Source organism: Enhydra lutris, unplaced genomic scaffold (assembly GCF_002288905.1).
Source record: "Enhydra lutris kenyoni isolate GAN:26980312 unplaced genomic scaffold, ASM228890v2 scaffoldscaffold33, whole genome shotgun sequence".
Taxonomy (NCBI): Eukaryota; Metazoa; Chordata; class Mammalia; order Carnivora; family Mustelidae; genus Enhydra; species Enhydra lutris.
In genome coordinates this window covers 18,051,344-18,079,055 of record NW_019154117.1, presented here as the reverse complement: position 1 = coordinate 18,079,055, position 27,712 = coordinate 18,051,344, and the positions used below count along the sequence as shown (strand labels likewise).

The following is a 27,712-nucleotide window of genomic DNA, read 5'->3' as shown; positions in this document are numbered from 1 at the left end:
GGCCTCTACATGCCCTGGACATGCATTTGTCAACGTAACACATTTAAGTTGCGCATGAGCTTTACCTTGAAGTCTGTTTTTCCTTCTGGATTCTCCTTGTGCTGATGGCACCCGCATGTCCCCAGTCTCCGTGTTTGACCCAGGGTGTCTTCTGTGACTCCTCCTCTTCTCACCCTACCACGGACCAGAGCCACAGATGCTGGTGCTGGCTTCTCAGGATTGTTCCAGTCCTTCCTTCTTGCTCCTTTTCACCTCACAAATTTAGGTTTGTACCTCCTGCCTGGACTTCTGTAGTAATCTGCTTTGGTCCCATTTCTCTGCCGAGCTTCTCATCTGTGAACTCTGAGACATGCCGTGCCTCTGTCTTCTTAACGGCTTCTGGTGATGGAGTTCATGCCTCCTCAGAAATTTTCAACAGCTCCTCATAAGCTTTTGAATCAAATCCAAACTCTGTAGCATGTGTTAAGTGGAAAAAAGAACAAAGCAAGTACAACAAAGCCCAAATATAAATGTATACTTTGAAGGTGAGGGAATGCTTTTAGCTGCAAGCTTTTCTCAGGGGTCTGGTACTTTGGCTGGTTAGATGCTTAGCAACTCATTAAAATTTCATTACCTCAGATGAAAACATTCTAGGATTGATTGTGGTGATGCTTGCACATGTCTGCGAATATACTAAATACCACTGAATTGTATACTCTGGTTGAATGAATTGCGGGATATGGGAGTTATGTCCCAATAAAGCTGTTATTTAAAAAGTTCGTTACCCATAGTTTGTACAATTCCTGTGACACCTGTTGCAGTACAGTATGAACAATAAGGGGTGACCTAATGACCTTAGGGATACTATTTGTTAAGAAAATTACATGATCAATCAACAAGACAGTAAACAACATGTGTTGGAGAGGATGTGGAGAAAGAGGAACCTTCTTACACTGTTGGTGGGAATGCAAGTTGGTGCAGCCACTTTGGAAAATAGTGTGGAGATTCCTTAAGAAATTAAAAATAGAGCTACCCTATGACCCTGCAATTGCACTACTGGGTATTTACTCCAAAGATACAGATGTAGTGAAAAGAAGGGCCATTTATACCCCAATGTTCATAGCAGCAGTGGCCACAGTCGCCAAACTGTGGAAAGAGCCAAGATGCCCTTCAGCAGACGAGTGGATAAAGAAGATATGGTTCATATATACAATGGAATATTACTCAGCCATCAAAAAGGATGCATACCCAACTTTTGTATCAACATGGACGGGACTGGAAGAGATTATGCTGAGTGAAATAAGTCAAGCAGAGAGAGTCAATTATCATATGGTTTCGCTTACTTGTGGAGCATAAGGAATAACACGGAGGACATTGGGAGATGGAGAGGAGAAGTGAGTTGGGGGAAATTGGAGGAGGAGACGAGCCATGAGAGACTGAGGACTCTGAGAGACAAACTGAGGGTTTTGCAGGGGAGGGAGGTGGGGAGTTGCGTGAGCCTGGTGGTGGGTATTAAGGAGGGCAGGTATTGCATGGAGCACTGGGTGTGGTGCATAAACAATGAATCTTGGAACACTGAAAAAAAAATTAAATAAAAAAAAAAGATTATATGATCAGGAGACATTTGCTTACTTATATTCCTAAACCTGTGTGTGTGGTATATCTAGAACATTGTGCAATAATCATTCTGTTCAGTATGTACTGTGTTAACAGGATTTTTTTTTTTTTAAAAGTCAAGTCATTGATGAGTATAGTTAAGAAAGCCATACATAGAGAACCTGATAAGCAAGTCGTTACTCTAGTGTCACCATTAGGCTAAGGCATTTGGTTTTTAAAGCCCTCTCCAACTCTGTGTGTGTGTTGGGAGGGTGGGGGGGGGAAGGAGTGTTTGCAAAATGAAAATGTCATTCCACTTAGCAGGGCCTACTGATTCAGTATTTCCTTTCTAAAGAAAAAAAAATTGTTTTACTATTTTGCATTCAGTTGATCTAGTTTCTGCCAACTTATTTATTAGTTCAAGTAAGCAAGCACTGCCTAGGTGATGTAAGTTTTCATTAAATGCACTAGTGACCTTTTTTTCCCTTTTTTGTGATGAAGTATTTCAGGGAAAAGGTTGCATGTGAAAGGGCTGGTTTCTGGTTGTTTTGATTTTACTCAAATTACTGTTACTGCCCTCAAATGTTGTTATTAGTGCATTATTAGGTCAGTTTGTGAGAAATCACATCTGAATGTATACTGACATAATTGGGCAGCATTTGTTGGGTCCTGTGGCCTAAAACCAAGGCTCATTCTGAGAGCCTAGCATTATCTCGGATTCTGGGTCTCTTCCTCTTTAACTGTGGTTTCTGCTTTTTGGAACAGTTCCATGGATTGTGAGCTAAGAGCAGAGGCTCATTTTAAATTATAAAAGGGTAATTAGTTTCCCTTCCTTTTTTAAAAAATCAGTCAAATGGCAGCAAGTCATCATATGTGTAAGCCTTACTAAACATTAATAAAGTGCACCAATGTGCTTTTCCCTAATTTTGCTTCCTCAAGAAGCAGATCCGGTTTTAAGACTGTCCTTTCTCATTTGTGCCTAGTGCCCATACGTCTGTAGGTGCGACCCTTCTGAGAAAGGAGTGTGCTCTATTCTCTTTTCAGCCGAAGGCATATTTCCAAGTGCAGCTTACTTGAGAATAAGGAAACAGGCACTTCTTGTTTATTTGAACTGAAGTCGACCTGTGCTATTTCTGAAAAAAGGAGCAGGGGTAAAAGCGGAAAGGGGAGCCCTGCTCCGTTGCTGTTCTCTTCCATGTCTGTTATAATTCCTGGCCCGAACACGGGGGAAACATATGGCCATTAGGCAAAATAAATTATGGGACACAATTTAAATTAATGAAACAAACCGCAGGGCGACTCTTCAATGATGATTTCTGGGGACATTGTCTTGCCATTTCTCTGTGGCTTTAGATAAACCTCTCTCGCTTTGCACAGCTCACCTGAATGCCCAAGGCGCGTGGCTGGGTTGCCTGGGCATGGTTCAGATCTAAAAGAGCAGGGGCACTTCGTGTCTCTATCTTCAGAGTTCCCTGAGCGTCGACTAGAAAGGGGCCACTTCCTCCCTCCAGTGGTTCATATTTCAACTTTTTTAAAAAGGCTGAATCTTAAGAATTATTTTTGTGTGTGTGTTTCTAGGGGAAGTGAGAACTGAAGCCATTTCTTCATGCTTCTCTGGATGGGATAGTTGGGGTGGCCTCCCATAGTAGCCATTTGGAAATGATGGCTTTCACGAGCCTTTGTGGGGTGGTGTTCACGCTCATGAGACACCCCCAACAGGTACTATCGTTTTCGATTCATAGCCACATTTCACCCAAGGAGAGAATTTTTTAAAAAATGTGAACAATGCCTAGGTTTGGCTTCCTTGTGTGTGTTTGAACTGTGTTCTTTCTCTTCCTTTAAAAAAAAAAAAGGAAACATTTCTCTCAGTTGAGTTTTTGTGTTAATTAAATCTCAGATGCCACCACAAATGGCGGACTCCTCCAAGTCCCCACCAGCCTGATAGTGGGCCCATGTGAGCAGAGTCACTAACTCTTGCTGTCCATAAAACGTTCTCTCTCGAAGATCCTCTCATGCGTTCATGCTTACGAGGCAGACTTGGAACAGACAGTCCTTCTTAGTATTCCTGGTGTCATTATTGGAAATGTTGGGGTGATATTCACCCAGAAGCATGCGGCGTTTTGCATTCTGTTGAACAGCCATGCGTTCGTTCCACGAGGCAGCCAGACCACTGCTGCCCTTAATTGGAGCACCGCTCGCTCCCTCCCGCACCTTAATTCCCCTACCTCAGAAGATAATTATTTTTAGAGGCTCCAAGTGAAGAGCCACATGAGCAAAAGAAAAAAAAAAAGTCTTGACATATTAACCTTGAAAGAATACTACATTTCAGTTAATATCGGAATACATCATCAATAGGTTTTTTTCCCCCCTGCCCCATGGGAAATCGAATGAATGATTTTTAATGCTGTACAACAGAGAAGAAAAATAATCATAAAATCGGAAAGCTGGAGGGAACCTTTGAGGTCCTCTAGGCCGGTTCCCTTGTCATCAGCTCTCAGGGGCCAAGTGACAGCGTATATCCCCCCCAGTGTCCCTCGACGCAGCTGGCTCCGGAGGGCCCCCGACTCCCACGGATGCTCTTTGCAGGCTCCCCCCCGCTGTGGATTGTCTCCCGATGACATGACGTGAGGTGGAAAAATGTCACTTCAGATCTGTCCTGGGCCTTTCCCCCACAACAGATTTAATTCATTGCTGTCCTCGACGGAGGCCACCTGAGCCTTCCTGTCCTGAGGCCTTCAGAGAGATTCCCAGGTGTACTTGGTCATTTTCCATCCGCCACGTTTTCAAAGTAGGTGTGGAGCCCAAAACCCTGGACTACCTACCTGCCTGTTTGTTCTTATGTGAAATAACTGTTAAAAATCTGTGGGTGGCTATTTATCCTAAGGGTTCCTACCTCTTCAAATATTTTTATTACAACTTGGTACTTTTATGATATCTTCATGTGTTCCAAGTAATGACGTGAAGTCCCAGTTTTCTCTAAAGAAGTGTCCGCATAGCAGTGTTGCCACCTTATGAATCTATTGTGTGTGTATGTGTGTGTGTGTGTGTGTGTGTAACTTAGAGGCTTGAAAGTTTCCTATCTTTTTACATAAGGAACTTTGTCTCATAGGAAATGAGATGATAACCCTGGTTTTGCAGTCTGCTCTGAGTCATCCATAAGCACGAGGACCTTGGTCATGGCTGTGTCCTTGCCTTTGCTGGAGGCCCAGAGGATGTAGGACATAAATTGCATCTTTTCCGTGGATATCCTCCACATGAATTCAGTGGACCTTTTTTTTTTTTTTTTTTTTTGGCATAGGTACACACAGAGTGATTCCATTGGAATGGATAAACATTTTAAACTGAATGTGCCTCTTGGTACCCAAACCTTTTCCTCTTCAGGCCTCTCTGAGAATCTAGAACTTCTGTCCATCTACGTCACCCAAGCCCCAATGCCAGGAGTCATCTCTCTTTCCTCTCCTCCCCTTCCTACCCACTTCTCATCCATCTCCACCCAGACTAGACCCGGAATCATTCCTCTTCTCTCCATCACATCACCCGCCGTTGTCTTTTGCTTGGATTACTAAAACACCCTCCTGGCCTACCCTTACAGTCCACTCTTCACTTAGCAGTAATCAAACTGTATCACTTCCCTAGTCGAAATTCTCCAAAGCTGTCCAGTGTGCCTAAAATAAAATCCAGACATGTTTCCTGAAATGCTGTACCCCATGTGATTAGCCTCTGCCTCTGTAGCCAGCAGAGCTGGCCTCTCGTTACCTCCTGCCTCTCCCTCACCGCTCCAGTCACCATGCCTGCGCCGCACTGGCCCTTCTGGTCGTCCCCCCAACATGCCAGCCAACCCTGTTCCCGCCTTGACCTCTGTGTCAGCTGGTTCACTGCTTGGAATGCTCTCTCTTCCTAATTTTCTTGTGGCTGGATCCTAGATATTCAGATATCAGCTTCAGTGCACCTTCTTAGAAAGTCTTTTCTCGGCTTCCCAAATTAAAGTAGCTGCTAGGTCATTCTGTATGTCACCTGCGTGTCACCTGCCACTCACACTTGCATGGTGCCTCTGTGAGAGCAGGGACTCTGTCCTGTATCATCGATTACTAGGCTAATAGCTGGCATGACATATACACATAATAAAATTATGAGCAATCCGTGCATACAATATTATTTTTTTTAAAGATTTTATTTATTTGAGAGATAGAGTGAGCAAGAGAGATACAGCACATGAGCAGAGGGAGAGGGAGAAGCAGGCTCTCTTGCTGACCAGGGAACCCGATGTGGGGCTCGATCCCAGGACCCTGGGATCATGACCTGAGCTGAAGGCAGACGCTTAACCGACTGAGCCACCCAGGCGCTCTTACGCTATGGCTTCAAATACTGAGACACTGGGGATGATTATCTCAGTTATTTTGAGGAATAGAAAATTAGAATCACATCTGAGCCTAGGGTAAGGCGAGTGAGGTAGTCACTTTGGCTATAGAATTTAAGGAAGCATGTCAGGTGCCAGTGTGGCACAGGACAGCACTGTCACTGATCCTGTCTTTATTAAAAAAAAAAAAAAAAAAAAAAAATATATATATATATATATATATATATATATATATATATATATATATATTTGTTTGATTATATTGCCCATCATGGGCTTTTGGCATTCATCTTGATTTTGAAAAAACACTGCATTGAGGTATTCTTTCACTTAATTACTCAGTTTTTGCCTCTCCCCATCTAGCCCCGGATCAGACTGTTCTCTCATTTTCACATTGGAGTTTGCATTATAAATTAAATCTAGTATTTGTTGAGTACTTACGATGTCCCAGTCACTGTTAGATCAACTCACCGAAAATTCACAGCAGAGCTGTCAAGTAGGTAGTGGTATTGAGATGGGGAAAAAGTTGGAGAAGCCGGGTGACTTACCCGGGTCCCAGAGCCATGGGGGGCGGCAGTGGTGGCAGAGGATAGACAGCCTATGCAGAATGTACCATGTGGGTAGAAATAGACTCGTAAAGTGGAAGAAGAGTAAGACCTTGAACATCCCGGCAGTCACTCCACTGTTCTTGAGAGGCTTTTAAAGGAATGCACTGAACGAGAATCTAAGGCTTAGGGAGGGATGGTCGATGGGCTGCTTGGGTGGGGAAGGGGAAGAAGGGGGGACTCAAAGAACGTGTCAGATGCTTAAGGAGAGTCGCTGGGCTCTGTGTGTCTTCTTGATTGTCATTGGGATTACATGAGGAGACATGAGAAAACTCCCCTATTTGGATCAAATATTTGATTATATGGAGAAATATTCCTATGACAATGTAACTTTTAAAGCCTAGAATGATTATAGGGAAAGGTTTTTGATTTATTTAAAAAAAAATTACTGCACATCAGAATGACGTATAGATGGATTAGTTAAGTGTAAAACATAAAGCCAAAAAAGCCAAAATAAACGTGTATGTTTGGAACTGTTAAAAACATAAACCTAAATCACAGAGGAAATCAGCTGAATGAATTAAGTACAGAATTTTAAGTTGATATATCAGATTTTGTCATCAAATGGAAAGAAAAGGACAGGTTGAGGAAATATTTGTAACCAAAGTTTAATTTTCTTTTTCTTTTTTTTAAAAGATTGGCTGATTGATTGATTTCACACACACACACACACACACACACACACACACAGCACAAGCAGGCAGAATAGCAGGTAGAGGGAGAGGGAGAAGCAGGCTCCCTGAGGAGCAGGGAGTCTGATGTGGGGCTCCATTCCAGGACTCCAGGATCACAACCTGAGCTGAAGGCAGGGGCTTAATGACTGAACCACCCAGGTGCCCCTTAATTTTCTATTAAAAACTAAATTGTTCTGGGGTGCCTGGGAGACTCACTGCTTCCCACCCCCGCCCCGTCTGCTTGTGATCTCTGTCAAATAAATATATAAATAAAATCTTTAAAAAAACAAAACTAAATTGTTCTAAGAAATCCACCCCCCCCCAAAAGAAAATGCAAGTTCATAGAAGGGATACAAATGACAAAGTATGAAATAAGTTCTCATAAGTAAAGATGTAAATTAAGATAAAGATTTAATTTTGTTTCTCAGATTGTAACTGTTGAAGGAGCATGGTGTTGGTAAATGGAAAGTGGGGTAGAGAAGGGTCTGATAGGCGTACCAACCGGTAAAACTGTTGAGGGGCCAAATAACTATGAGGCAACTCTTCCCCCGCAACTGTGTTCTCCTAAGGAAGTAGAGATTGAGGCGAAGGGTTTTCTTCAGGGATGTTTATCACAACATTATTTATAAAAGTGAAAAATTGGAAATACTCAAAATGTGTTACGACAAGGGAATTGTTAAATTATCACACATCCTCATGATGGCCCTTCAGACAGTCATTAATCGCTCTTTCTGAAACATAATTAGCATCTTGGAATGATTACCACAATATTTTATGTGAGAAACAACAATACAGTATTATTCCAGGTTTATTTTAGAACAAGGACAGAAAGAGTTCATTTGCCTAGAAAAGGAGACAGGAAAGAAAGATACCAAAATGTTAAAATTTCAACAATTTTGAAAACTCTTCCAGTTTTCTGAATTTTCTTTAGCAAATACTTACAGCTTTTATAAATTTGGAAAAAATGTTTTCTGAAAAGAAAGTTCATGAGGATGTAAGGTTGGGAACCCCTGGACAGACGGGATCTCTGTAGGTTCTAGTTCATTTCCTTCTATTTGTTGTCAACCAGCAGAATCCTTGAGTGTGTCCCTTCCCCTCCTTTGCAAACCAAGTAAGCTCAGAGCTTCTCAGACTTTTCCTCTGATCACACTCAGAGGCAGAAGAGCATGAACGTGCCCTCCTAAAGTGCACTCCTGAAGGAGAAAGGATGGGGGAGGTAATCTCAAAGTAACCCCCTGGGGGCGCCTGGCTGGCTTAATTGTTGGAGCATGTGACTCTTGAACTTGGGGTCTTGAGTTCAAGCCCCATATTGGGTGCAGAGTTTGCTTAAAAAAATAAAAAAGAAAAGTAAAAGCAAACAGGCAAAAGGTAACCTCCTGAACAAATTTTAGTGTGAAAATTCATGTAAACTTTCCCTTCGTCTCCAAACTATACTGTTACTAGTTTATGAAATTAAAAAAAATTGAGATATAATTTATATACCAGGATATCCAACGTTTAAAAGTATACATTCTAATGGTTTTCACTACATTCAGAGGCTTGTGCCACCAATGGATGCTAGTTTTGTTTTTTTTTAGATTTTATTTATTTATTTGACAGACAGAGATCACAAGTAGGCAGAGAGGCAGGCAGAGAGAGGGGGGAAGCAGGCTCCCCGCTGAGCAGAGAGCCCGATGCAGGGCTCGATCCCAGGACTCTGAGATCATGACCTGAGCCCAAGACAGAGGCTTTAACCCACTGAGCCACCCAGGCGCCCCTGGATGCTAGTTTTTAATACACAGATGTTTACCATGAATACTCTGTGGTAAAATTGACTCTCCAGGAAATTATACCTTTTGAGTAACCTCGACGGCACAGCAGGTCCCTTTCCCAGGAGGTTTTTACCACATTGAGAAGCCCAGGACTAGATGAAATTCTAGGTATTTTCAACAAATTGCATTTTCAGTGTATTTTGTCTATCTTTCCTTTAAAACCACCTTACCTGGATGAGTTATTATTAGTAGTCCTGGTTACCACAAATTTACGCATCTTTTCCGTTTCCATTCACAGTGGGTGATGATAACTAACTTCATTTCATTTCTGTGCTGTATTTTTTAAACTGTCCTAGTACCTTCTGCCAGAGCCTGTTGGGGATAAAGTGTGAAGTCATTCACTCTTGGCCTCAAAGGACAGTCTTTTAAGGAGAGGAAGTTACGGTGACTCTTGTGTCAGAGCTGGTCATTTCAAGTGCAGGGTCCCAATTTAAGTGGAGGAAAATATGCAGAAGGCAGAATGCATGTATCTTAAAGTAGGCAGCCCGAGATGTGGACGGCACATGGATTGAGTTTGGTTTCAGTGTTTTTAAATTTAATCTCAGTGCTATTAATTCTTTGCAGGTGTGGCTTGATGATGTGCTTGTGGGTAGAAAATTCCTCCCTGAAATTTCTGGTTCTGCTTTATCCAAGATTAGGTGGAAGTAGTCCAAGTTCAGCTTTGATGGTGCTGAGATTCCATGTCTTAGACTCTTGGCCTAAACCAGCAGGCCTTATTAAGTACAGTTCCTTGAGTTATAATTGAGCTCCATGAGGCTTGGGTCTGTTCTTAGCCTTTCTCTTTCTGGTTGCTGGCCAATCAAGAGGGCAGGACAGGGGCATTTGGCCCGAGCCTTCACATTAATTAAAGGCTTCAGATGTAGATTTCTGATGGTTTGACAATATCTCCAAATACAGTCATAAAAGGCACTGGCAGGACGAAACGAATATATTCATTGTATAACTTTAAATACCACAGTTTTTATAACTCAGTTTTGGCATTTCTTCTTTTTCCCGGGAGCCTGAAAAAAAAGTCGCAGCGCTGTGGGTCTCCCTCAGATTGTAAGAGGCCACGAGAAGGCATATTTTCTGCCTTTTTTTCCGGTGAAGGAAATGAAGCAGGAGGATCCTTCAAGTTCCCAATAGTATAGTGTCCATTGACTGTTTTCCAGCGCTAGTGTGTGGCAGTCGGGGACACTCGTGCCTTTCAGAGCAGTGATGGCAGTCACTGACACTTTGAGGGCACCCAGCAAGTCACCGACACTTTGAGGGCACTGAGCAAGTCTTGTATATCCGTGGATTATGCTTCGGAGCTCTGTTGATAAAAGTGTAATCCAAGAAGCCAACTTGAGTGTGAGGGAAGGCACCAATGGATCCACAATCCATTGCCATTAAGAAGTGAATGAAATACTGGATTTCAGACTCTGCCGGTTTAGGAGGGTGGGGGATATGGCATGATAAGCACTGTCCTGCCTTTAGAGGTGAATTGAACAGAACTGTTTATGGCTTTCATTGTGCAAAGGGGCAGGATAATCACTGTCGTCCTGTAGATGCTTTGGGTGAGTAGGATGCGAGAGTAGATGTGGATTTGTGGCAGAAGCCGTGTGTGGAAGTCCTCTTGTGTTGAAAAGATCTTGTAAAAGCCTAAAATGGAAGCATCAGATGGTAGTGTGTGCAACTGTGTATATGGCTCATACGTTCTATCCTAACGAAGTGATGCCCTCCGCAATGGAATATGAAATTTTTATTTGATTTTGTTCTGATGGAAAGGCATGTGAAGCGATGCAGGGATTGCTCTCTATGCTTAATCCTGATCTGGTGGGTAGGGAAGAAAAAAACCCAAGTATCCCTCAAAGCCAGATATGCATGCTGGGTTATAGTGCCCCTCCCCCCACTTTAAAAAGATTTTATTTTTAAATAATCTCTACACCCAATTTGGGGCTTGAACTCACAACCCAAGATCAGCAGTTGCATGCTCTACCGACTGGGCCAGTCACACACCCCATGTGTGCCCTCTTGAATAGCGTGATTATTGCAGAGTCTCATTTCTGGGTGTTTTGATGAGTTAGGCCAAGAAAAGGCAGAATACCTACTGAAAGGTAGAACAACTTTTCTGGGGAAAATTTTTACCCATATTTATAGAGACCATTAAAAGAGAAAATACAGTGTTGTGGGGGTGCATACCCTTGTGTGTGTGATGTGCTTGTTAAAGTTGTTAAGTGACTTGATTGGAGATATGTTCAAATTAGCAAAAATGAGCACCTCCCCCACTTTCATGGAAAGGCTCGCTGCTAGATCTAGGTCAAGAAGAGAGGGAAAAATGAAACAAGATGAAACCAGAGAGGGAGACAAACCATAAGAGACTCTTAATCTCAGGAAACAAACTGAGGGTTGTTCGAGTAGGGGGTGTGTGGGAGGAATGGGGTGGCTGGGTGTTGGATGCTGGGGAGGGTATGGGCTATGGTGAATGCTGGGAATTGCGTAAGGCTGATGATGCACAGACCTGTACCCCTGAAGCAAATAGTACATTATATGTTAATTTAAAAAAATAAAATAATTGGGATGTAATTTTTTTAAAAAGAGTTATTTATGCCCTGTGCTATGAAAAGAGGTTAGCCAACTGGGTTTGCAGAGAATCTACTAGCAGAAAAGTCTGCTTTCTCTCATTCAGATATATAGAATTGTAAGTCTTTCAGACTCCTCATGTGGCCTTAACAAACCACCATTTTACAGAATTCGAGAACAGCTTTTTTTTTCCTTTGTACCAAATTTTTTTTTCATATTCATTGTGAGTAGATTATTAAAATGTCCGTTTCAAATCCTGAGAATGTTGTATAGCTCTATAAAAATAGGAGAACAACATGATATTTGGCTTGTACATTTATTAAGAATAGTTCATTTGTCTCCATGATAGAACTCTTTCGGTGGAACAAAGAAGCTGAATTTTTTGCTCAGTAGAGGTTTTCAGTCCATATACTTCTTGTTGGGGGGCTAAATCCATTGTTAGTACAGAATCATACGTCAGTTGACTACTTTTATCTTCTACCTACAGTATTGGACCGACACAGACATTCTCTTCTATGGAGCTCTGCCTTCTCTCTGACTTGGCTGTATTTATATAGTAACATCACAGGGTGAACATTAAGTTCATGGGTGAGACTTATCTGGGAGGGATGGCCAGTCAATTGAAAGATGGCACAGAGTTTCAAAATGGGTCTCCACTAACTGAAGCATTATTCAGAAACTCAGAATTAGATTAAATGGATAAAAGTTGGGTGAAGTCAAAGCCATCATAAGGTATTTTTAGCCAGTGGGCAGTAGAAGCTAATTCCCCTGGATTTAGGGCAGTCGTGACAAAGAAAATAGTGACAAACCCAAACTGGATGGCCGAGGGCTGGGCCGAACCCTTGCCTTGCCTATTACTGGCCATGGCATCTTTGCCTGAGGACTCGCCCCTCCAAGGCCTCTTCTATGTGAAATGAGGATAAAGACCTCTATCTCACAGGTTTTTGAAAGGATGAAATGACAATATGTTTCCAAGTTCTTGGCAAAGCGTAAAGGGTTGCACACAGATTTCTTTTGATTTCCTTGATAAGAGAGGACATTCAGGAGGTGGAGACCATAGTTTCTCCTGTTGGTATTAGAGACTGCTCTTGGGGTGTGTATGTGTGCACGTTCTGGGGATGGGTGGCTAGTACTGTATTTATTCAGACTTTGGGGGAGAATCAGTCTGTCATTTCTTCATCTCAGTTGGCCTCCGGGAGAGTGTCAAGACAGTGAGCTGGTGACCAGCAAGCTCTTAAGGGACTAGCAAGCACTTCATGAATAAGGTTTATACAGAAAGGGCCTCTGTCATGTTAGTGAGCTTCCCCCGCTTCCCTTGTGGCATTTGTACCAGTCAGAGTCCCAGTGGGAAACCTGTGGCACACTCCAGCTGGGTGGCTGAGGGGAGTTCTAGAAGGGGACGAGGTCACTAGTGGCTGGCCCTAGCCCGGCAAGAGGAGAGAGCAGTCACAGAAACCCAGAGAGGGTAGCTGTATGGGGCGGGGGGCACCCAGTGGGAGCTGTGGCCTCTAAAGGAGATACAGTGTCTCTCTAGGGAGTGAGCCACGGGCAGAATGACTCTTCCTCATTTTCCTGCTCTCTGGTCTCCTCCTCATGTCTTCTATATACTAAACCCAAGACAAAGACGAGGACAAGGGAGCTGTTTATGTCAACACCTTAGGGACCAGCCTCCTGGGGCACTGAGCAAGGCAAGAGAATGGAGAGGGAGGATCCCTCGGTGTGTTTGGGGCAATAGGAACAAATCTTACTTTGGAGATGATGTTTGGATTCTTTTTTCTTTCCCCTTTCCTTGCTCCCCTTCCTTCATTGGTCATTCATTCATCATTAGCGCGATGCCCAGGTGACTAGATCCAAAAAGATACCAAGCATTGACTGCTGTTGCCTGGCAGGACTGCACTGATATGTAAGCCATAAAACCATAATTTTTATGTTTTAGATTTTATACTCACCCAAATGAGGACATAAAAGCTGCTCTGCCAGCCAGGAGGAAGAGGCTGTAACGCCTGCTTCTCTTTCCTTTGCTTCTTGTGCCATTAGCCTCACATATGAAGATGTCTTCTGGTTTTTGTTGTGGAAAAACCTAGCAAGGATTCTGATTTGATGATTGTGTCTGTGGTGGGACCCTCCGAGCAGACCATCGCCCCTGGGATAGGGGGCGAATCCAGATGGATTTCTTTTTTCCCTGCATACTTTGAAATGCTTGGGAGAGTAAAGAGACCTGTTGTTTTCTATAAATTCTGCATCGACAATGAGAATCAGTTTCATAACTTTATTTCGACCAGAGGTGCTACTTTTTAGATACTTTGGGTTTTGTTGTTTTTTCTTCTTTTTCCTCCTTTATTCATGGTTGGGATTATCAAATAGTTTTTTTAAACTCTTGGGATGCAGCTCGTTAAAATGGGTTGATGGCATTCACATGGCGCTGTTAACTTTATAGTTCAAGGACTCCAGATCACTTATTAAGAGTCATAAGAAAATGATAACGGAGCTGCTGACCCAGGACTGCAGAGCTAGAAAGCCTCTTCCTCTGTCACTGGGCAAGGCTTCTGTGTTTACCCGGACATCTGTAGTCATTTAAGCTTGTTTCTGTGAAAACTGTAATACTTATTTGAATTTTTTGTGATTGTTTATAAAGATGAAAATGAAATCTAATCCCCAGAAAAACAAAATGAAGTTAGGACAGATGCTGTATTCCTAGCTTTCAGTTTTCCCTTCCTTTTGTTTCTTAAGCACCTTGTAGGTTGGAAGTGGCAATAAGGGTACGCTGGCCTCCTGTGTATTTTATGCTTCCCTTTTTAATATCCAAATAGGTACTGTCAGTGTTTTTCTACACTGTTAGGGTTATGGATAACCCTAGCCTCACATATGAAGATGTCTTCTGGTTTTTGTTGTGGAAAAACCTAGCAGGGATTCTGATTTGATTCGGTTTATTGATAAGAAAGATAGTTACTGTTTTGGAAATCTCAAGGAAGCCTGAAAGTGAGCAAAAAATGTTCAGAAATGAAGTGACATACAGAAGAAGCCACCTCCATTTGGGAAAATGAAGTTTTTGCATTAATAGTTCTAGATCCATTGTGGAAGAAATAGGTTGTCACTCAGTGATAGGATCCCATCTCTGTCTTTTCTTACTCCATGGCCATTGGTAGCTTTGTTAGGGATTGACCTCAGGCTTATGGTAACAGAAAAAGGAGTGTTGAAAAGGGGAAAAATAAGAGTGTGGAAGAGAAAAAATCTGGTCACAGTAAATTTGTGTATCATGCTATTAGTCAAGAATGGGCAGAAGGAAGGAGTGTCACTGTGACTTCTCTGAATTAGGCGATTCCTTGAAATAACTCAGCTGCATACAGTGGATACTGCTGTCCCCCAAATTCCTGCTTCTTATCTGGGTGCTCTGCTCTCCATGTGTACGTGCCATCTTGAAGTGAAAGAAAATGTCGAGAAATTTCAAGGCATTTTTGTCCTACGGCTCTGCACAGCCTTTGTGTAAGTGCATTGTCGTTTCCAGATCCAAATCCTGCCTCCCAGCCCGGCCTCCTGGAAGGCTTTCAGATATTCTCCGGGGAGGGGAGCTTTATCAAGTGTGTGTGCACTTCAAAAGATGCGGATTTCATTGTTTCTTCTAAGATACATGGTTACAAATCACTATCCAAATTCCGTGCCGAGTGGCTTCCAAAGAGGCGACAGGTTGCGTGTGTGTATGTGTGTGTGTGTGTGTGTGTGTGTGTGTACACGCGCGCGCATGTGCTTAAGCTCCATTCGCCTCCCAAGTGTGTTCTGGTCCTCCAGTGTGGCTGTGTGTTCTCTGCAGGTGGCATTGCCCCCGCCAGGGAGAGTGCCATCCTGTGATGCTCCTCCAGCCGTCTGCGCGAGGGTGCGACGTCCATGCCGCCGTGTCTAGCTTAGTTGTCTGGGCGACTGTGAGAAGGTGTCACAGTCTGATGACCTCTTTTGCTGTGGTCCATCTTGCAGGGACGGGAGAGAGCGGCAAGAGTACGTTTATCAAGCAGATGAGAATCATCCACGGGTCGGGCTACTCCGATGAAGACAAAAGGGGCTTCACCAAGCTGGTGTATCAGAACATCTTCACAGCCATGCAGGCTATGATCAGAGCCATGGACACGCTCAAGATCCCCTATAAGTACGAGCATAATAAGGTAGGCCTGGCTCCTCCTGGGAACCGTGGGCAAAGCCATGCATGGTTCTGATGCTGTCTTCACACGGCTGGGTGGGACAGTGGGTTTTCGAAGCATACATTTTTCATCTCATCCTACGTGGGACATTTAATGGTTCAGTATGTTCTTTATCGTTTTTTTTTTTTTTCCTTAAATCTTTAAAGTCCCATCTCTGCACAATTAGAGTTATGTTCGTAGTGATATCGGTGGAAGGCACATTTGGATGTTCGATGATAAATACACGGAGGTTTAGAATTCCGGGGGGTGCCCCATTACATTCAGAAGATGGGTTGTAAGTTCAGGACACATTGACCAAGGTGAGGGAATTCAAAGTAGAGGCATTGGCCTTGCTTTCCTCCCATTCTTTGTGCTTCCTTGAAGGGGGAAAAAAAAAAAAAAGAACAAAAACAGCTTAAGAGCATTTTGTCCATTTTAATTTTGGATTTCGTGACTTCCTGTCAGTAGTACCACAGGCTTAATTTTATTTCAGAATAGGTCCATCTGTCACTTCCAATAACCTTTCAAACATGTTTCCCTGTAGTTGGGTAACAGTCATGCAAACTTCTAAAATCACTTGAAAAGGAAGGAGAAGTGGGGAGAAGAAAAAAGAATCGAAATCTTCTCAGGACATGTAGGTGTTGACCTTCTAGTAATCGGGTAAACCTCACCTTTTGTTGACGGAACACTGCATTTGCACCTACACTGGTTTGAGAGTTTCCCTTCAAGTGTTCCAGTCAGTGCTCTTGATAATTTATTCTTAAAAATGTTTCCATATACCAGGTCAGTATGTGACAGCAAGAAGCTGGCATGCTCACTGTGACTCATAATCTGACAGTTAACTCAAAGTGAATCATGGGTAAAATAAAGCAATGCTGTGTATCTCCCCTTCTCATACCATCTAGAAGCTTCTAAATGTACAGATCATCTTAAAATCAGGCATTTATTTTTCTTGGATGTTTCCTTGAAATCGCCTGGCTCTTTCTTATCTAACTGATACTCTGGCACTTAGTTTTCCAATGGTGATGGGAGAGTGTCTCCCACCAGGAACAGAGAGTCTCTCCACAAAGAAGCTTTCCTGTTTGTATTCGCAAGAGTGAGAATGATCTGGGCAGGTTCACAAGCCTGGGAATGTGGTGCCTGAACCAGTTGAGGCTGCCTGGAGAGCGACAGTCTAAATTTAGAAGGATCAGGGTTGTCTCCCCCCCCCCGGCCCCACCCCCTTCAAGAAATCTCAGTGTAATGAGTTTCTGAAATAGTGGCATGCTTGTTTCATTGCGGTTGGGAGAAGATTCTATGGAGGGATCTGTTTTTTAAGGCCCGCAACTTGTGCTGGTCTAGTTATTTGATAATATCATGATCTGATGGGTTCTGGCTGAATTAACCACATGGGTGATACGATATACAGTTGACCCTTGCACAACGTGGGGATTAGGGGTGCCAACCCCCGGTGCAGGCAAAAACCTACGGGTAACTTTTGACTCCTCCAAGACTTGCTAATAGCCTACTGTTGACCTGAAGCCTTACCAATAACATAAACAGTCGATTAACACGTATTTTGTGTGTTATACGTATTATACACGTATTGTTAAAAGAAAGCAAGCTAGAGAAAAGAAAACGTTGTTAAGGAAATCATAAGGAAGACAAAATACATTTATTGTACCGTACTGTATTTATCCAAAAAAATCCATGTATCAGTGCACCTGCAGGGTTCAGACCTGTGTTTTTCAAGGGTCAGCTGTGTGTGTGTGTGTAATTGGCAATGTTTTATAGATACCTATAAAACACATATTGTCAGTTAACACTTTGTAATACAAGGCAATCTCCCTTAATCATGCACAGAAATCATCTTTCTGGGATGTTCCAGAAGAATAGTTCAGGATCTTGCTTCGATGTTAGCTTCTCACATGAGGCCCGTTGATTGTACCATTACACAGATGTGGAAGATGGAGTGGAACTTCATGTAACACATTGAAGAATATATAACAACATGTGTTACTTGAGCTCTTTGTATCAGTTATAATTAAGTAGATGTTATTGTGATGAATACCATTCAGTTAAAAATCAACATCATAAAAAGTTACAATAATGTGATTCTTCTCCGATATCATAATTATCCTGTGGAAATCTTCTCACATCTCTTGTTTGCTTAATACACTCCCTAATATAGGGACACGAGTGTGTGCTAACCTCTGAGTTTCTCATTAGGTTTAATCTCCTTTAATTTATAATATAAATTACTTTCCCATTTGTTCCATTTTCTTCCTAATATACACATACTCTGAAACATCACTCCTTGCTTCATCCATTAACGTCCCAAGCTCTGCCCACTCCTTGCCTTTGTTATCGCTTATTAAGGACATAATGTCTTCTTTCTCTTCCACCGAACTGCCACTTCCTCCTAGAGTTCTTCTCTGCACAAATCCTCCCCCGCTCCCACCCCGTTGCACTAAGTAATCCCACCCTCCTGTAGCAGAAACCATAATGGAGTGTTTATAATTGCCTAACTTATATTCATTATGATGACTTGTGGGAGTTGGTCTTGTTTTCCCAGCCAGACTCAAAGCTTCTTGAAAGTAGATGATGTCACTTGCACGCCAGTGTTTTTCAGCTTCCCAGCATCATACCTTGTACATAGTAGAGGCTCAAAAAATACTGTTTTATGAACAGGCAAGTCATTCATCCCCTTAGACAACTGAACGTTTCCTCTTCTGCCTCCAGGTTGTTGAAATGCTTATTCAGATCAACAGATCACTGTTGAAATGATTTTATGTGTGTAAGGGAATCAGTGCAGTGTGGTGTCAGAGGTGCAGAGAAGTTTCATGAGGACTGGGAAGAAATTGACAATCCAGAAAAAGTCAAGGGCATTGCTAACATGGGGGCACTTTGGGGCTGAGGAATGGCAGGAGTAGGTGTTAAGAAAAAGGGGTGTGACTGTGTTGGCCAACTTACCTTGAGCAGAATTCTTATAGAGGAGAACTAGAAAATAAAATTTAAAAATGGTTTAGAATTTGTTTCTGAAAGGTTTTGAATCCAGGCTAAGAAGTTTGAATTTTATTTTCTTGTCTTTATGAGACCCATTTAGTAATAATATTTTTTGTTTCACTTAGAATTTTCTATGAAAGTTTTTGGTTATAATATGCTCTCTATAAATAGTTTAAGGAACTTGGTGTGCATTTTATTAGCAATTACTTGAAAGCAGTGTACTGTGATTTATATGATTCTGTGACACTAAAGATGTAAAAAATGTAGTTTTTATAAAAGCTTCTTTGTGTCTACAGCCACATTGGTCATACTATATGGTAGTAGCATAAATAAAAACAAACACGTTCTAATATTTTTCTCCTAACTTTGTACTTGCTTCTGAGTTCATGTATTTTACAGAGCAAAATGTAGATTAAAAATGGTATGGCCTGGGGGCACCAGGGTGGCCCAGTGGGTTAAGCCTCTGCCTTCAGCTCAGGTCATGATCTCAGGGTCCTGGGATCGAGTCCCACATTGGGCTCTCTGCTTGGCAGGGAGCCTGCTTCCTCCTCTCTCTCTCTCTGCCTGCCTCTCTGCCTACTTGTGATCTCTCTCTGTCAAATAAATAAAGTCTTTTAAAAAAAAATGGTATGGCCTGTTCTTAACTGGGAAATTGTTCACAGTTTCGTTTGCAGTGAAATTCATTCTAGCAGTGGGAATACCAGACTAGAATATTGGAATTTTTTGGCTCCTGTGTAGTGTTACTGCACTGAATTGAGAGTGCCACTGGTTAGCTGGAGGGCTGCTCCTGTGGTCAGGAGGGAGTCCAGGCCACTGTCTCTGCCCTAGATGGTGGTGTGCCATCCCCTGCCTTTTTTGTAGACCAGCTCAGGAATAGCTTGGGATAAATTACAAACTTTTACCAAAAGAAAGATCAAATTTCCCTTGGATGCATATCCACTATCGCGTTCTTGAATTTTCTTTGGCAAGCTAGTAATGTTTATAGGTGAGCTGCTTGGACTGCCCAAGTGAGGGAATATATCTGGAGACTTCTTCTGAATATACTGTGAGCTAGGGTTGGTTTTCTCCGAAATATTACTTTGCCATTTCCTTAAACACAACTGTTGATAGCTAATGTTAAAAGGGATGAAATGTTTGTCTCTTAGTCAAATCAAAAGACACATTTCACTAGGTACAAGGCATTTGACTGTGACATGCCTCTGTCATTTTTTGCTCTCCAAAAGGGAGAATTTTCATCACCCTTATTTTATGGTTTCCCATCTTATGCAGACCTGTTCTTCTGATTATTGGTTGTTTGGGTGCTGAAATCAGCACTTTATGAAAAGGAAGAGATAAAACATTTCGGGGTCCACATGGCTAAGATCTGTCCTGGATTATAGGGGGGGGACGAAACAGACGACGAGGCATTGATGCCCGATTTTCATGTACTTGTTATCTGTGGCTGGTGGTTGGCCTTCTTCCTGCTTTGCCTGTTGATCATTCCTGGGCAGGTGCCTTATTTTCTCAGACTGCACAGTATGTTCTGGTGAGCGCGCTTCTTGTTTTGTAGTTCATTGTCTCCACGACAGGCCACACATGCTGCTGCTTTTTGGAGATTACCCCAGATTAACGTATCCTCATATCCCTTTCCCGTTGGCTTATAGTTTCTGTGGACTGTGAAATCAGGCTATTCTTGGGGCAGTTTCAAAGTATTGACAGGTTTTTGCTGCTTTGTCCAGTCTCAGCAAGAGAAAAGAAAAGAGAAAAGAGGAAAAAGTCCCAGCTGCTTCCTCATGCAGTAAACTCAGGATGGTTACTGAGTAGAACTCAGCTACTTGCTAATGTTGAATAGACAGTGTTACCTTTTCTTCTAGTTGCTGCTTTTAGACTTGGAAGTCTGGATGACTGGGGCTCCCTTAGCACCAAAGGCTGCAGTTACCTTTGTCCAGTCAGGAGTTTCCAGGGTTGACACCTGTTACCCTTTGTCCTGGCGGGTAAGTGGCTGAGAGCACGTTGCTGCAGTACCTCTGTCCTCCCTGAGCTCTCTGAGAAAGGGCTTGCACCGGGAGAATACCTCTTTAAACACTTTCACAGCTTTCTGAATTTTCTGCACTTCCCGAGAAGTCTAAGATACCAGAAGCCGTGTTTTGGAAGAGAACACAGCCAGGATTCTGGAGAACTTGTCAGTTTTTTCCTGCCTTTGATCAGTTGCACAAGAAATGGCTGTACTACATTTTCCAACATGAAGGAATTTCCTTAGTTTACAAAATGCTGAGAGACTGATTTCCTTTTAATATTTCTCACCTACAGAATAAGGACATAATAAAAGTAGAACTTACTAATAAGCATGTATTCTAATCTGTTCCTCCCGAGAGTTGTATCAGTCCATGTTCTGTGGTTGCAAGCAACAGAAGCCAACCCTGGCTAGCTTAAGCGGAACAAGGGTTTAACGAGAATGTGAGGGGACCTGGAGAAGTCTGGAGAAGCGGAAGGACGAGTCCCTGGAAACCAGAACAGGTCTGGCGAACTCATCTGTGAGGTGGCTGAACTCTGACCATTTTCATTCTTCTGTCACTCCATTCAAAACTCAGATTCTTGGGGAAACGTGCCTGAGAAGTCCGGCCTGGATTCTGTGCTCGCTCTTTGGGCAAGGCTGGGCGATTGGATTGACAGTTCCTGAGGGAAATCAGGGTGCAGTGACGAGAAGACGGAATGATGCTGCCATAGATCACAACTCTCACTGCTCAATCACACTGTCAATTTAGAGAATAAAATGACCTCTAGATGCTCTGTGGAGGAAGGCCGTCCAGTTTTGTTCCACACTTGGCTAAACATGTCTGAAAGTACGGCTTCCTGTTCTGGGCTTCTTCAGAATGGAGGTGTGGAAAGGTTGAGGGGTTAGTGGCTTAGTAACACTTATATGTGAAGGAAGTAGCTGAATTTGAGCCCAAGCCCCAGATAGCTGAGTAACCTTGGCATTGCCATATTTTTCCCCTAAGCCTCAATTTCCTTTCTGTCTAAGCCTGAGTGTCCCCATCTATAAAATGGGACAGATAATAATAGGATTATTTCAAGTATGAAAATGTCTTGTAGATGATAAATAAAAAGGAGGTTGCCACTTGTTATAAGATGAGTCCCCGTGGAGGTGATGAACACTGCTAATCTTCTATATTCATCAAGAATAAGACAAACAGGGGCACCTGGGTGGCTCAGTGGGTTAAAGCCTCTGCCTTAGGCTCAGGTCATGATCCCAGGGTCCTGGGATCGAGCCCCACGTCGGGCTGTGGAGATCCTGCTTCCTCCTCCCTCTGCCTGCCCCCCTGCCAACTTGTGATCTCTGTCTGAAAAAAAAAAAAAATAAAAAAAAAAAAAAAAAAAAGAATAAGACAAACACAAAGTCATTTAAATAGCACGACCAGATATAGGAGGTATCTGAGGGAAACTTTCCTCCGAGTGACAGTCATTGAAATGGGACACCAAGGGAGGTACAGAAATCTCCCTATCTGTATGTGTTCAAAAATAGAATGTATTTTTAACACGTGAAATTCTTGAAGGCGTTTTTGCTAAAATAAGACAAGGGATGGACTGGACACCCTCTGAAACCGTTGTTAGCACAGTTTTCCCTCATGCTGATTCTGTGATTCCAAAACTTTAAGAAAGCTATTGTCACTTTGTTATAATTTAAATCTCTTCCCTTTCTGGAACTTTGTCTGTTCCAGAGCACTTAATGAAAATTAAAACCAAAGACAAGAAACAAGAGATTTTCTTTGATAGTTTTTTTAAAAAAATATTTTATTTCTTTGACAGAGAGGGAGTGAGCACAAGCAGGGGGAGTGGCAGGCAGAGGGAGAAGGAGAAGCAGACTCCCTGCTGAGCAAGGAGCCCAACAGGGCTCCATCCCCCAGGACCCCAAGGGGGGAGGTGCGGGGGAGGGGGCGGGGATCATGACCTGAGCCAAAGGCAGAGGGGTAACCGGGTAACTGACTGAGCCTCCCAGATGTCCCAAAGCAAGAGCTTGTACGTGACAGTGATCTCTAGCCCAATGGAGACCTTTCTTTGTATTTAAATCCCGTGAGTGATTATAATATTTATGTCCACGTAGGTTTTTTTGTTTCCCCTTTCAAATGGTGTTCAAAGGTCAAAATTTTAAAAAAATCAAAGACAGAGCAAAGGTCAACATCAGATGTAACCACTGGGGAGGTTGTCAGTGATAGCATGTCAGTTGGGTTGTTGACTACTGGCTGCCGAAGACAGTCTGCACCTTCTCCTAGGAACACTTGGTACTCCTGCTTCTCTGAATCGGAGTTTTCTTTTTAATAAAGAGTCTAAGGGGATCTTGAGACTTTTCCCGACCAACTTGATCTGAGTTTGGTTTACAACCTCCTCCCTTCTCTCTAGGACTTTTTTTTTTTTTTTAAAGATTTTATTTATTTATTTGACAAACCGAGATCACAAGTAGGCTGAGAGACAGGCAGAGAGAGAGGAGGAAGCAGGCTCCCTTCCAGGACCTTGGGATCATGACCTGAGGCTTTAACCCACTGAGCCACCTAGGCGCCCCATCTCTTGGGCTCTGGTTAGGAGTTGAATCACCACTGATTCTCCTGTAGCTTTATCAGCTTTCAGAATTTCTTCACACGCTTTCTTTTCTCTTTTAGTATCTGGCAAATACTATGTAGCCACATTTTTGTCTCCTCACTCTGTCTTTGTTTCCCTGCAGTTCTTTATTCATTTCATAAAACCTGTTGGCCATGTAAAAATAGAAGATTGTAAGATTTGTTAAAAATCCCTTTCTCTTGGCTAAAATAATCCTAAGGCAGGCCATAGCATTTATCCAGGGTGGGCACCATTTTGTGTGTGTTTTGGGTTTTTTGAAAAGATTTATTTTATTTCATTTTATTTGAGAGAATGAGTGAGTGCCTGCTCGTGTGTGAGTTGGGAGAAGGGTAGTGGGAGAGGGAGAGAATCCCAAGCAGACTCCACACTGAGGCAAAGCATGTCACAGGGCTCAATCCCACAACAACCCTGAGATCACCTGAGTGGAAACCAGGAGTCAGACACTTAACCGGCTGAGCCACCCAGGTGCCCTCAGGGTGAGCATTTCAAGTTCAGTTTAATCAGAGGAGGGCTCTGAAGCAAAGAAGGACTTCAGCAGTAGAATGAGGCTGACCGTTGATTTATTTTTTGGTTACATACGGAAGAGTGTACACAGCATCAGTATTAAGCCACATGTGCTCTTCCATTGTGAACACACTTGGATCCACATCCGCTGATCCGGATCTGTGTGACCAAAAGCTCAGACGCCTCCTTGTGCTGCGTTCCAGTCAACGCCGCCGGCTCCCACAGGGCGACCACCTCCTGACTTCTAATACCATGATTACTTGTGTGTGTGTGAACTTTGTATGAATGGAAGCGTCTAGTGTATACTCCTTTCTGTCCGGTTTATTACGCTCAACATTACATTTGTGGCATTCACCCAGTGACCCATTACTTGTCACTGTAATTCACTTTTTCTCATTTCCATATGTATAATAGCAATGCCCTGTAGAACTTTATCAGAATGCTTCATGTCTGTGCTGTACAGTCTGGTAGACACCAGCCACATGTGGCCATTGAGCCTGTGAAGTGTGGTTAGTCTGACAGAGGAACTGAATTTTTATTTTATCTTATTAAGTTACATTAAAACTTACATGTGACTAGTGGCTCTGTATTGGACAGCACTGTTGTATAATCCGTTTTATCAATATGACACATTGTATATCCCATTGTTAATACAAGTTTGGGTGTTTCTGGCTATTACAAATAATGCCATAATAAACATTCCCATACCTGTCTTTTGATGAACATAACCATGCATTTCTTCAGATTATGTACCTGGAATTTGGAATTGCTGAATCAGAAGTGATGGGTCTGTTGCATTTCAGTAGATACTACCAAAGATTTTCCCAGAACGACTGTACCAATTTACACTTCTCCCACATATTGATGAGAGTTCTAGTTGCTCCATATCCTTGACAGCTCTTGGTATTATTAGTCTTTTTATTTTAGCTAATCTAGTAGCTGGATAGTGGTATCACATTTTGTTTTAATTTGCATTTCTTTTTTTTTTTTAAGATTTTATTTATTTATTTGACAGCGAGAGAGAGATCACAAGCAGGCAGAGAGGCAGGCAGAGACAGAAAGGGAAGCAGGCTCCCCGCTGGGTCGGGCTCCATCCCAGGACCCTGAGATCACTACCCGAGCCCAAGGCAGAGGCTTTAACCCATTGAGCCACCCAGGTGCCCCTTAATTTGCATTTCTTTGACAACTAGGGATATTGAGCACTTTCTTATGTTCATTGGCTTTGGTTCTTTAAGAAAAGCACTTTTTACTCTTTTTTCCTGCTGGTTGTCTGATTTCTTATTGTTTTGTAGGGGTCTTTTATATATTAAGGATATACATTTCTGTTGAGTAGATGTATTGAAAATATGTTCTCCACTTTGTGGCTTGCTTTTAATTTTCTTGGTTCCTTCAGTGGAAACAAATTCTTATCATTTACCCCCTTCTGATTAGTGCTTTTTGTATCCTTTTAAAGTAACTTTTGCCTTCTTTAAGGTCTTGTAGGTTATCTGCTGGCTTGTCTTCTGAATTGTTGGGTTTTTTTGCTTTTTACATTTAGCTCTAAAAATCCATTCAGATGGATTGTAAAGAGTGATGTGAGGCAGAGGGTCAAATTTTTACTTTTTTCATATGGATATCTAATTAACCCAACTCATTTATTGAAAAGTCCTTCATTTACCAAGTACAATTGCAGATCAAGTGATGGTGTGTATGTGCATTTGTGGCTGAATGGTCTTTTCTTTTTTTTTCTTTCTTTTTTTTTTAGATTTTATTTATTTATTTGACAGACAGAGATCACAGGCAGAGAGGCAGGCAGAGAGAGAGAGAGAGGAGAAAGCAGGCTCCCCGCGGAGCAGAGAGCCTGATGTGGGGCTCGATCCCAGGACCCTGGGATCATGACCTGAGCTGAAGGCAGAGGCTTTAACCCACTGAGCCACCCAGGAGCCCCTGAATGGTCTTTTCTGATTCATTGGTCTATTTTGTGTATCTTTATGTCGGTACTGTATTAAAGGCTAACCTTTGCATTGAGTTTATCTTTAAAATTTTTTTAAAAGATTTTATTCATTTTGAGCGAGAGAGAGAGAGAGAGAGAGCAAGCAAGCTCCTCGGTAGGGGGTGGGGCAGAGAGAGAGAGGGAGAGAGAGAGAATCTCGAGCAGACTCCGCATGGAGCGTGAACCTGACAGACGACCCAGTCTTAAAACCCCGAGATCACGACCTGAGCTGAAATCCAGAGTCAGGCACTTAACCAGCTGAGCCACCCGGGCTCCCCTGCATTGACTTTAACATCAGAGAGGGTGAGTCATTCAGCTTTGGTTTTATTCTCAAGATTGTACAAGTGCGAGATATATTTGCTTGTAATTAAAGGTACCTTTTGGGAGGAACATTTCTTTAACTGGTGGTAGATTTCCTGGGATGAATCTGGATGTTTTGATTGTTCTGTAATATACGTGGCTTCCCCTTCCTTGAGACCTCTCATTTTCTTATCTCTTGTGTGTTGGCTGCATAGCTCAGTAGAAGGACATCTATTTTTCCTGGATTAATAATGTGACATTTTTATTATCAAACAGCTCACTTGCAAAGGGCGGTGGAGCTGCTGTACGTGGTCTTGCGTTACTCCGCAGGGTCATGTTCTTTCTCACTGGAGCATTTCCTTTAACCAGATCGGTGCCACTCTGTGAAGGCAGTGGGGTCTGACCAAGCTCCCCTCCATGAATCCCTTTTTCGGTAGATTTGGCACCAGAATCCCTTCTTATTTCCTGTCTTCACAATCTGTAGCCAGCTGGGAGGACTGAATAGGCTTACCTGGGTTTTCTTTTTTGTTGTTGTGTGGTCTCCAGCTGTTGTGGAAATTGACTCTCTTTTGGGGCTCCCTGTAAGAGGTGTAGCTCGGGAGGAAGGTAATGCGAGCTGGTTTAGCCCTTTTGTTAACTACAGTATTTTAATCCTATTACGTATAATTTTTATTCACTTATGCCTTAATGAAGATACTGGGAGGCATCTGATTTTGGTGAAGCAGAAGCGGAAGGGCAGTCAGAACCGTAGGCACATATCCACGCATGCATACGTATGCGCACACTCATGTATAACTGATGTCTTAAACATCCGAAATTACCTTTGGAAATTTCCACATACTTAAATATGTGGGGATAACACTGATAAAATACCACTTTCCTTTCCATATCATACCTATATAATGACTGTCTTTATTTTTTTTAAGACTTTATATATTTATTTATTTGACAGAGATCACACGTAGGCAGAGAGGCAGGCAGAGAGAGAAGGGGAATTAGATGCCTCTAATGACTGTCTTTTGATAATGTTTCCTCAGCTTACCAACGCCCATCTCATCTGGAAGTAACTCGTCTCCCGTGTCTGTCTTCAGCTAATCCACATTGTTTAAAATTGGGTGAAAGGAATAAAATTCACACTGGAGAGCGGAGATAGGGCTTGAATTATTTAAACGTATTCTGCCTACGGTTCTATTCTGTTGAACGAACGAACAGGCGAACAATTTTTGCTGTACGGTGATGGGCTTTTCTGCGCAGGGTGGTATCCCGTGGTATCGCTGGAGTCCAACACGACAAGGCTTGAGATCCAGCTCTGGAACAGAATTGTTGTGTGACATTGAGCCAGTTAATCTCTCTGAGTTCCAGTCTCCTTAGTTGCAAAATTACGGTGATTATAATCCCTACTTCACAGTGTGTTGCAAGGATTAAATGATAACAGTCTATGAAAAGTTGAAAAGTTGTCCATAGTTAAATGGAGATGGTCATTTGGTAGATCCTTACTAAGTACCTCCTATGTGCTCATCAACAGAAACCACTTTGGCTGTTTTCGAAAAAGGAAACAATGAGCGCTGGGAGGAGTATTACTGATCTGATCCGTCCAAACCCGAGAGAGCAACAATACTCCTC

General features: G+C 42.6%; 1 protein-coding gene across 1 annotated transcript in view; it reads left to right on the top strand.

Moving 5' to 3' along the window:
• LOC111153498 (G protein subunit alpha q) overlaps nt 1–27,712 on the top strand; it is a 303,307-nt gene that overhangs the window by 89,489 nt on the left and 186,106 nt on the right. The window contains exon 2 of the mRNA XM_022512555.1: nt 15,536–15,720. Within this exon, the coding sequence (XP_022368263.1) occupies nt 15,536–15,720 (185 nt within the window). The remainder of the gene's footprint in view (nt 1–15,535; nt 15,721–27,712) is intronic.